The 12,022-nt window shown below is 34.9% G+C and overlaps 2 protein-coding genes across 2 annotated transcripts; both read right to left on the bottom strand.

Moving 5' to 3' along the window:
- Positions 1-258: 258 nt before the first annotated feature.
- Positions 259-5,534, bottom strand: LOC11436284 (MACPF domain-containing protein At4g24290). The gene is made up of 6 exons (XM_024773462.2): positions 5,069-5,534; positions 4,185-4,423; positions 3,392-3,596; positions 2,261-2,444; positions 1,750-1,916; positions 259-1,585 (listed from the first exon to the last, which is right to left on the bottom strand). Exons 2-6 carry the CDS (start codon positions 4,421-4,423, stop codon positions 932-934), a joined length of 1,449 nt encoding a protein of 482 aa, XP_024629230.1. The 5' UTR covers positions 5,069-5,534; the 3' UTR covers positions 259-931.
- An 803-nt stretch (positions 5,535-6,337) lies between these two features.
- On the bottom strand, positions 6,338-11,814 carry LOC11427087 (MACPF domain-containing protein At4g24290). The gene is made up of 6 exons (XM_039828848.1): positions 11,463-11,814; positions 10,642-11,355; positions 9,844-10,048; positions 8,769-8,952; positions 7,499-7,665; positions 6,338-7,180 (listed from the first exon to the last, which is right to left on the bottom strand). Exons 2-6 carry the CDS (start codon positions 10,818-10,820, stop codon positions 6,902-6,904), a joined length of 1,014 nt encoding a protein of 337 aa, XP_039684782.1. The 5' UTR covers positions 10,821-11,355; positions 11,463-11,814; the 3' UTR covers positions 6,338-6,901.
- Between the last annotated feature and the right edge of the window lie 208 nt (positions 11,815-12,022).

Raw genomic sequence — 12,022 nt, 5'->3', positions numbered from 1 at the left:
GACTTGTGTTGTGTGGATCAAGTTTTTCCATTTTATACCATTCATATTAACGGGTATATTTTTTACCACCTAATTTCATTTTAGTTTTAGTTTTATGGCTATTTACATGTACCAAAAGATATCAATCAATTTTGTTATTTTTAATAAAATTATTTATTACTCACTCCATAACAAAATCTAAGCAAAAGTCAAATATATTTGGTCTAAAACTTACGCAAATTATATAAGGTACCAAGATCAAAACCTAAAAAATAAGCTACTCTTAAGATAAGCATTGAGTGGTGCAGCTGCGGTTGGTTTGTTATTCATGTTTTTGTTTCTAAGGTTTGTGCTTGGACGTAATTTTTGGGCTGCCTAATAATGCAGATTCTGTTTGGTCATACTGCGTTGATTTGACTTTTTCCATCTTTTGTTCTGCAGCATGAGGAAAGGTGGAGAAAAAGCTGCAATACAAAGTAAAAATCTAGTCATAAAAACAAAGAAAGATTAAAAAAAACTCAACCCAAAAAGCAAAAAAGATATACAAAGGTTTATCAAACAGAAAAACTCCGGTTCAAGTGATTTGGACTTGGGTTTAAAAAGGTATTAGATTCATTTTTTTTAATGAATTTATTGAGTATTCATTCTGTAAACTTATTTTACCATGTGGGTATGAATCACAATGGGTAAAGGTCCCAATAGACACGGAAAGCTACCATATGCTGGGTAACCGTATCCGTAATGATTATAACGAATAAGGATATGGTAGCTTAGAACCCAACCTGTTTGTGTAAATATATATCATCACTCAAACTCAATTTTAATCAAATCAACTTTAGAAACTCAAATTCTATACAAATAATTTTTTTTTTACAGTATTATACAAATCAATGTTGTCAAACTTCAAGAGGAGGCCAACTGAGCATTAAATCACTTTAAGGAAACTTTGATCTCATACTGTATAACTAAAGCTCAATAGTGAATACTTAACAAGGAGATAGATTTTCCCATTGTGTACCGAAAGCTTTGCTCCGGACACGGCCCAATATCCTGGAGTTTCTCCTGGTCCTCTGACCATTTCCATTTTGTCCACATACCTTTGAAGCTTAGGTGCATTTATCGGTGCAGGGAGGTTGATAGCATGCACAACAGAACTAATGAACACCTCACCAGGCTTTGGATGATCCCTATGTTTATTTTTGGGAATAAAAGAAGTGATGCCCAAATGCTTGCTCCTGGACTGGCTAAGATTGGAAGATTGATCCCACTCAGGTGGCTTCTGAAGGGTAGCACCTATAACTCTGGAAAAGCACAGCCGTAAAAGAAGACACTTCTTTTCAACTTGCAACTGAGCTCCTGTAACAACGGAAAGACTATCATCCGATTCAACAGGAGCAGTACAGATATATGAAAAGCAGTTCCATTTCACTTTCTTATGGAAGTTACAGCTGTACGAGTTACAAGATAAATAAGTATTTTCATTGTCCGCGAGTGGTAAGGACTTGGGTAGGGAAGCCAGATGCTGCAGATGAATGGCCAACCGGTTGCTTCTACTCCCTTCCAATTGTAATCTAAGGCCAGTTACTGGTCTTTTACCTACATCTACCTACCATTAAGAAAAAAAGGATGCAAAGTTAAAATATTCAATTTATGAAGCATAGAACCAATATTCTACCAGTGTTACTAGTAACTAGTATGATAGTAGTCAGAACATACCTGTTCCCAAAATACTTTTATGAATTTTTATATTTTACAAGATGGAAAACTTACTGGAGTTGTATTTATGTAAAGCTTAGGACCCAATATACTAAATCGTAACCAGGTGTTCACTTGATGCTTCCAGTAGGAATCAAGATGTATCTCGCCAATTACAGGGGCCCATTGTCTTGGTAGCTGAAACTCTAAAAACTGATGGAGGTCCTCAACTGAAGGTTTGTCTGTTTCAATAGTCACATTTTTATATCAGGTTCAGCTAAATCAGTTTCAGAGAGTGATCACTTTATATTCTGAGAGGTTTAATGGTTTATCCAATCTAACCTCTTTAAACTTTGCTATAGAAGAGCACAATTGACTATTTCTTCCAGTGTGCCAGACAAGAAAATTTGATCAATTGTGTTCCCTTGGATTACAAATTTATTCTTTATTGGTAGGTATACCATTTTTCTTGACATAATCTGCTACATTTTATAGATCATTTTCTTAAATTTAGATAGAATTAAAAGCACACATTTACTTTTCCGTCAAATATACGCGCAATAAAACAAATCAAATAATTACTTACATCGAAGATAGAGGTTTATAGCATGGCTCAAAAATCCAGCTCCATGGATACCTCCCAAAAGGGCTGTAAGGGGGAGAAAATGCATTGAAATGACGTCAGGTTCCGAGTCAATAGTATTCAGCCATTTATTATGAGACATCTTTTGACTACTTCCACCCTTCCTAATATGCATCTCAAAAAGATTCTGCAACCCCAGTGAAATAATTTTTTTAATGGATAATCAATGCAAACAGGAAATTTACAATTTTTTTTTTTTTTAACATACAATTTTAGTTTTATTACATTGAACATAAATATTAGTATGGTGATGCTAATAATTAACTATCTTACACAAGTTTCTTCAGAGAGGACATTGACACAATAACACACCAGACAAAATTACAAGGTGTTATTTTATTGGAAGATACAACAAGATAAGAATAGAAAATTAAAGGTAGTAAATAATTGTACTAAAGGAAGGTTCAACCATGTGAACAGATCAACATGCATAAAATGAACAACCATCCTTTGATAGAATAAGATATCTATACTGTATGAACAATTCCAGATGAAATGTAAGATAGATTCTATAAGCAAATAAGAAATTTAATTAGCATTCATTTTAACATGTAGGTAGATCTGTAGGTGAAGTAAGGGACAGCAAAGGAGTTTTAAGATGGCAGTTTAGGGTCCAAACCATAGAAAGTAACACAACCAGTAACAATTCCCTACAAAAAACAAATGAAATACCACAGTATGATATAAATTTGTCTCCAACTTTACTCCTTAAAAATGAATAAAAGTTATAACTAGAAAATCAGCTCAAAATATTACAAGGATATTAATAACCAACTAAAAGAAAATGTTCTTACAAATTGAATTTAAAAAAGCATACGGCCAGAAAATAGTTTTTTATGGGAACAACTACATTATGTTACTCATAAATATGCAAAGAACAAGCTTACAGATTTTATCTTTTGTGGGGGAATGAAAAGGGAAGGGTTTTCTACAAGTAACGCCTTAGAATCAAAACCAATACATAAATTTCATTCAAAGTTGTTCAAAACAAACAAGTTTGAAACTTTTTATAATACTTCTTTTTCATTTCCAACAATACATGCAGCAAGGTCATAACAAAGATGTCCATGGTACCTTTTTTATGTTAATTAAGTCTTGAGAAGGCAAGCAATGATTATCTGCAGAATCCATGAACTTCGTGCTAGCTGTTTCTGTCAAAAGTTTTTGGATACTGGCTGGATCATGGAGATCTGATGTATCTTCTTGTCTAATGTATAGCACATCCTTTCCTCCCATGCTCACCCCGACTATGACATGAGTTCCAAAACGTTCAATGAACCTTGCATGAATCGGCATAAATTATTTTATCATTGTGAAGTTACAAATATAGACTGTCAATAGTTTCAGTCATTGACAACCCTTAATCACAGTGCTATTTGCATCATAGGGAAGAGCTTCACAGTCAAATAATCAATGAACAGCAACACAAAAAAATTTCCGATGAAATTTGAGGTGTGAACGAAGTTGGTTTAATTCATTATATCTGGTCTAAAATAGAATAGGTTTAAATTGACAAAAAAAGGATATCAACATGCATATGTTTACAAACTTGGTTTATTGTTAGGATGAATTGTTGTTACTTGTTACTCTTAGTTGATAGAAAGAAGTGACTAGATTATTTAGGAATCTATTAGTACCTATCATGATAAAGGTTTTTTGAAATGGTAAGTATGCAAGAGAAACACTCGATTTTTAATAGAATACTTCATTTTAATCCGGCGAGTTTTTACTACTACTACTTTTGAACCATTATCCCAAATACCTACCCACGTGTTCTTCTATTCTTGTAGTACAATCCTGTGGCTAATAAAAAATAATAGAACATATCTATTGCATGTGCCAAACAAATGCAGTTCCAGGGTCTAACCTTGCCAAAGCTTCAGGGTCCCATGATGATGGCACAGCTTCTTTGACATGATCGTGGAGTTCACCATGATATCTTTCTAATTCAACGGTATAGCGTTTGATGAACCAGCCATCATAAGCAAGATGGACGATTGAATCCAATTCTTTTAAACCTTGAAAACATATCCCAAATGAAGCACAAAAGTGACCGGATGCAATTTTGCCAGACAGGCGCATTTCACGGTTGAAATGTTGTAACATCTGAAACAACACATTAAAGACATGGTCTTAAAAGTGTTAATCATGGGTTCTGCTTGGGTACGCACCACTTCATATATCTATAAACAATATCTTTGTTCAGATTTTCCCATTCTTTTGTTAAACATTGATACTTTTCTTACTATCTTATTAATACATAAATATATTCTATTCTAATTTCCTTATATCATCTCTTGATTCTATTCTTTTTCTTTGGATATAAGAAATCCATAAGTTTTCTCATTCAGAGTAGTCTCGTCGTGTCAACTGTGTGTACCAATTCCCTTCCTTTCCAAGTGAATTTGTCTATCACAAGTTCGAACTTGAGACCTGTCATTTGGGAGTATCCATGTACACATTTCTTGGCAACCGCAAGATTGCAAATCTAGAGCAAATTCGCTAAGCTAACCCACTAAGGAGTAACTAGATAGAGAATGCCTAATTTATTTTGAACAAAGATTATTATTATTATTATCAATTTAACTAAGAGTTTAATTAATGAAGCAATTCAATACAGATTCTAGTCTCCTATTCAGTAATTCAAGTCTTATATTTATATTTTTAAATTTATATTAATATACTCCTATTACCTTAAATTTGTTAAAAATCCCATGCTTAGTCCTATTTTCGTGCAAAGTAGAAACAAACCTGTTCCAAGGTGAGGATATCTGAATTGATTCTAATAGATTCTCCTCCAACACATCAGGAATTGAAACCCCTCCCGGAATCTCCAAACGACGGCTCTCTTCTTCATCGGTGAGGATTAACTGTGAACCAGTCTTACAGTTGTCAAAGTTAATATCTTGTGTTAAATCAAAACCCAAACCAAGTGTGTTTATTGCTTTTTGGGCTGCTTCAAAATCAGAAACACTTGGTGATTGTGTCATTACTCAACTAAAGATGAAGCCAAGTTAAAGATTGAGTTTAACTGATCCTTTTGGGGGAGGGGGGAAAGACTTGGTTGCTGGAAAAGGGAGGGAAGCATCTAGGAAACAGGATAACTTACAGAAGACATACAGGAAGGGAGATGTGGACTTTTGTGGATCAAGTTTTTCCATTTCAGACCATTCACACCTACCATTATATTGTTTGAGGAAACAGGAAAGGGGTGAATTCTGTACTACCAAATTTCATTTTTAATTTTAGTTTTAAGGTTACTTACAAGTACCAAAATATATCAATAAGTCTTGTTATTTTTTATAAAATTACCGATGATTGATGATTCATTTCCGTAACAAAATATAAGCAGAAAGAAATCAGAAAGTCAAATGTATTTGGTCTATACTTTAGACAAAAAACATTTGATTTTTTGGATCTCAAAAGAGGACATGTAAAAATGCCAATACCAAAATCAAAACCTCAAAAGAAGTTGCTGATAAAATCAGTCTTGGGCGTAATTTTTAGGCTGCCTGATAATATTGATTCTGTAGGTCCATACTGCCTTGAATTGACTTTTTTTTTTTCTTTTTTTCTTTCTTTTGTTCTACAAGAGCAATGTTGGAGAAAACGCTGCATAACCAAGTAAAACATCTAGTCACAATAAAAACAAAGAGATGATTCATAAAATCCCAACCCATAAAGCAAAAAGGATAAGTACAACAAAAGAGGTTATTAAGCTGAAAAACTCCGGTTAAAGTGATTTAGATTTAGGTCTTCAATAAACGGACAAGAATAAAGGTTTAAAAAGGTTCTAAATCATTTTTTTATGTGTTTATCAAATCATATTTTACCATGTGTGTAGAAATGACAATAGACACAGAAAACTACCATGTTTATTTAAATACAAATATCACTCAACCTCAATTTTAATCAAATCAACTTTACAAACTCAAATTTGTTTCCAAAAGAAAAAAAAAACTTCAAACTCAAATCTATTTCAGAAGAAACTTCCAAAATCTATTTCAGAAGAAAAAAAACTTCACAAACTCAAATTTTATACACATCAATGTTGTCAAAGACACTCTGTCATATACATGTGCCAATAAAACCAATACAACTTCTGGCGCAAAACATCACCAAATAAGCTAACTTGGCAGCCAGTGTGGCACTTAACAAACTTCGGTCTACTGAGCATTAAAGCACTTTTAGGAAGCTTTGATCTCAGACTGTATAACAAAGCGCAATAGTGAATACTTAACAAGGAGATATATTTTCACATTGTGTACAGAAAGCTTTGCTCCGGACACAACCCAATATCCTGGAGCGTTTTCTGGTCCTCTGATCATTTCTGTTGGATCCACATACCTTTGAAGCTTAGGTGTATTTATTGGTACGGGGAGGCCAGTAGGATATACAGCAGAACCAATGGTCACGTCTCCAGGCTTTGGATGATTCCTAATTCCTATGTCCCCCTTTGGGAATACAAGAAGTGATGTCCCAAAACTTGCTCCTGGACAGGTCACTATTGGGGGATTGATCCCACTCAGGTGGCTTCTGAAGCGTAGCACCAATAACTTTGGAAAAGCGCAGCCGTAAAAGGAGTCACTTCTTTTCAACTTGTAACTGAGCTCCTGTGACAATGGAAAGGCTATCATCCGATTCAACGGGAGCGGTGCAAACATATGAAAAGCAGTTCCGTTTCACTTTCTTATGGAAGGTACAGCTGTATGAGTCACAAGATAAATATGCATTTGCATTGTCTGCAAGTGGTAAGGACTTGGGTAAGGAAGCTAGATGCTGCAGATGAATGGCCAACCGGTTGCTTCTACTCCCTTCCAATTGTAATCTAAGGCCAGTTACTGGTCTATTACCTACATCTACCTGCCATCAAGAAAATAAGGACCCAATGCAATTGTAGAAAATATTAGAGGAACTCAAAGTAGGCTTTGTCCAACATACACAAGGAAAATGGTCTTGCATCATGCACAAGTGTCCTTTGCGCCATTAGTTCAAAAAGTCATATCATTTCTCATTTAATTTAATTGTGGGATTTATTGATCCAATGGTGAAAACTAGCTTATGCATGATGCAAGACTTGTCTCACTTGTGCATCTTCCAAGCCTCACAGTGTACCAGCAGATTGAAAGCATGGGAAACACTAACTCAATAAACATTAAAAATCCAAGATGGAAAACTTACTGGAGTTGTATTTATGTAAAGCTTAGGACCCAAGATACTAAAACGTAGCCAGGTGTTCACTTGATGCTTCCGGTAAGAACCAAGATGTATCTCGCCAAGTACAGGGGCCCATTGTCTTGGTAGCTGAAACTCTAAAAACCGATGGAGGTCTTCCATTGAAGGTTTGTCTGTTTCAGTAGTCACATTTTTTTTTTGCAGGTTCAGTTAAATTAGTTTCAGAGAGAGATTATTACATTTTCTTCTGAGAGGTTTAATGGTTTATCCCATCTAACCTCTTTAAGCTTTGCGATAGATGTGCACAATTCAATATTTCTTTCAGTGTGCTAAACAAGAAAAAGCGATCAACTGTGTTTCCTTGGATTATCAATTTATTCTTTATTGGCAGTGTTGTGAATCTGGTTCCAAAGAAACCTTCACACCAATGAAATAAACCAAAGATGTGTGGAGCAAGTGATAGTGATAATCAATGAGAACAAATGGTCTCCAAGCCAATAACAACAAAACAGCCCTAAGCTAGTGTATAGCAAAACCACACAAGAGATTCCAAAGCACAAACAAGATAAGCGGTAAAAGGAAAGAACAAAACACCGAGCAAGATTGTTGACCCAGTTCAGCCAATATGGCCTAATCTGGGGGAGAGAGCAGCTCTCCAATCCAATATGTGAAGTGTTACAAAAGGTTACAAGACTCTAGCTTATCAAGCTTTACACATGAACAAACCCTAGAACTACCCTTTGGTATTTTCCCACTCTCACACTATGAACCCAAAATCCCAAGGTGATTACAATGTTTTTCCCAACCTAAGAGACTCTCTCATCAAAGGCACACACCCCATAGGATCCCCTCTTTGATCTCCAAGATTTCTCTCTTAAGCTCTCTTAAGGTTCTCTTCAAAAAAGCACAAGAACACAATATATACTAGTCTTCCCCTGAAGAAATCGTGCCACGATTTCCCTAGATCGTGTCACGATCTGCAACGGTCCCCAGGTTGACCAGTCCTTATCAGTGATACTTAACCAACAAGTTTCTGAATCGTGTCACGATTTCCCAAGATCGTGCCACGATTTTGCATCCAGCAAACTTGGCTCACGGCACCTCCAATCGTGTCACGATTCCAAAATCGTGTCACGATTTCTCTGTTCTTCCAGACCACAAATTTGAAGCCAATTTCAACAGGCAGGTATACCATTTTTTTTCTTAAATTAAAGGCACACATATTTACTTTTCTGTCAAATATTTGTGCAACAAAACAAATAAAATAATTACTTACATCGAAGATAGAGGTTTATAGCATGGCTCATAAATCCTACTCCACGGATACCTGACAAAAGGGTTGTCAGAGGGAGAAGATGCATTGATATGACGTCAGGCTCTGTGTCAATAGTATCTAACCATTCACTATGGTTCATATTTTGACTGCTTCCACCCCTCCTAATGTGTATCTCAAAAAGATTCTGCAACCCCAGTGAGTTTTTAATAGCTGATCAATACAATCAGGAAATTTTAAAATTAACTCTATTTTGTTTGTAACACCCATCACATTGCCCAACAGGGATATAGAGACAAATGCAGTACAGATATTAAGATATAAAATGAATAATCAACCCAATAACACAGCAGACAAAATTTAAAATTTCACCGGGAGTTATTTTATTGGAAGATTAAAGGCAGTACATAATGGTACCAAAGGAAATTCCAGTCATTGTCTACAGCTGGAAATACATAAAATGAATAATCATTTTTTGATATAAGAAAATATCTATATTGGGTGAACAATTCAAGATGTAATGCAAGATACATTTCTATATGCAAATAAGACGTTTAATTTTCATTTGTTTTAACAAGTATGTAATGTAGGTAGCTCGGTTGGTGATTTAAGGGTCGCCGAAAGAGTTTTAAGCAGGAGGTCTGGTATAAACCTTGAAAACTAACATAACCACTAGCTTATAACATTTGCTTACGAAAAAAAAAAACCATGTAAGACCATGAGTTAAGAAAAGTAGAAGTATAACTAGGAAATTACGTCAAACAATTACACATGAGTCAATAAACAAGAGAAAGAAACTGCTCTTACAGTTTCAGTTTTGAAAAGTATATGGTCAAAAACAATTTTTTAAGGGGATAACAACTTTGTTACTTATAAATATGCAAAGAACATGCATACCAAGATTTTTATGTTGTGGGGAATTGGAGGCGGAAGGGGTTTTCTACAAGTCCTGCCTTAGAATTAAATCAATACGTAAATTTTCATTCAAAACAATTTTTAGCTTGAAACTTTTTATAATTCTTATTTTTGATTTCCAACAAAGCATGCAGCAAGGCCAAAATAAAGATGTCCACGGTACCTCTTTTATGTTACTTAAGTCTTGAGAAGCCACATGATGACTATTTGCAGAATCCATGAACTTCAGGCTAGCTGTTTCTGTCAAAAGTTTTTGAATACTAGCTGGATCATGGGGATCTGATGTATCTTCTTGTCTAACATATAGCACATCCTTTCCTCCCATGCTAACCCCGACAATGACTTGAGTTCCAAAACGTTCAATGAACCTTGCATGAATTGGTATAACTTTTTTTTTCTCATTGTGAAGTTACAAATATAGATTGTCAATAGTTTCACTCAATGACATCCCAACTTCAATGTTATTTGCATCATAGGAAAGAGTTTCACAGTCGAATGATTAATGAAGAGGAATGCTTAACAAAAAATTGGATGAAATTTTAGGTGCGATTAGTGAAGTTGTTTCATTCATTATATCTCGTCAAAAATAAAATAGGTTCAAATTGACAAAAAGAACGGATATCAACTTGCATATGTATAAAAACTTGATTTATTGTTAGGATGACTTGTTACTTGTTATTATAGTTACGTTGATAGAAAGAAGTGAGTAGACACTATTAGTACCTACCATGATAAAGGTTTTGTGAAATGGTAAGAGTGCAAGAGAAACGCACGATTTTTAATAGAATACATCCTTTTAATACAGGGAGTTGTTACTACTACCAGTACTACAATTTGAATCGTTGACCGGAATACCCACCCATGTGCACTTGTAGTACATCCCTGTGGGCTGTGGCTAATAAAAAATAATAGAACATATCTATTGCATGTGCCAAACATATATTCAATACCAGGGTCTAACCTTGCCACTGCCTCAGGGTCCCATGATGATGGCACAGCTTCTTTGACATGATCATAGAGTTCACCATGATACTTTTCTAATTCAACGGTATAGCGTTTGATGAACCATCCATCATAAGCCAGATGGACAATTGAAGCCAAATCTTTTTGTACCTTGGAAATGTAACCCAAATGAAGCATAAAAGTGACCGGATGCAGTTTTGCCGCCCAGGCCGGCGCATTTCACGGTTGAAATGTTCCAACATCTGTAATAGTGCAATAAAAACATGGTCTTACAAGTTTAGTTATACTTAACCGTGGTAATTGTGGGTTCTGTTTCGGTACAAACCATTTTTCTTACGATATAGTTGTTCAGTCAAAATCATAAAAAATGAGATTTTCCCATTATTTTTTGTTGACAACGCTACTACTTTTCGTACAATCTAATGAATTATTTTTTCTATTTCTTGCTATGCAAGTATTTATGTAAAAACCTTCTTTTCTAATTTCCTTGTATCATTTCTTATTTCTATTTTTTGTTTTTGGATACCGGATATCCATAAGTTTTCTCGTTCAGAGTAGTCCCGTCAGCTATGTTCACTTCTTCTCCACGTGAATTTGATTTTCACAAGTTCGAACTTGAGACCTCCTATTTGGGAGTATCCATGTACACATTTACTTGGCAAGTGCAACATTGCAGAACTAGTGCACTAGACAGCAATTAGATAGTCTATTCCTGATTTATTTTGAACAAAAGATTATTACTATTGGGAAATCTCAAGTCCCACTTTGAAAAGAAATAAGATATGAACATGATTATATTTAAGGAAAATAGGAGCAAACCAGTTGTAAGGTGAGAACATCAGAATTGATTCTAATAGACTCTCCTCCGACACATCTGATAGAGCTTGAAACATTTGGAATTGAAATTCCTCCCGGAATGTCCAAAGGCACGAGAAACACTCGGTGATTGTGCCATTACACAATTTGAACGTCTAATACATATATAGATGTTGAAAGAGAAGAGGGAATCATTGCATTGCACACTTATATTTAAAGATGAAGAAAAGTTAATTACTTAGTAGTTTCACGAGCAGGTTAGCTAGCTTTGAGGGAAAAGGAATGGAAGCAACAAGGAAAAAGGAAAATGTGCAGACATACAGGGAGGAGATATGTTGACTTTAGTTGATCAAGCTTTTTCAGTTCATAATAGAACCAACCAAATACCCTTCTATAGTCAAATATCTGAAAAACTACACTTATAATGTTGACTTTCTAATACATATATTTTTTTTCCTTTATTGATTAACTGGTGGCGTTAGAAAATAACTGGTGCTAGTCACATCCCAAAAAAATAAGTTACACTAATCTAGATTGAACATAAGTAAACTTAATTTACATTA

This window comes from Medicago truncatula, chromosome 8, assembly GCF_003473485.1.
Source record: "Medicago truncatula cultivar Jemalong A17 chromosome 8, MtrunA17r5.0-ANR, whole genome shotgun sequence".
NCBI lineage: Eukaryota > Viridiplantae > Streptophyta > Magnoliopsida > Fabales > Fabaceae > Medicago > Medicago truncatula.
The sequence above is the reverse complement of the archived record's forward strand: the minus strand, read 5'-3'. Positions and strand labels throughout refer to the sequence as shown.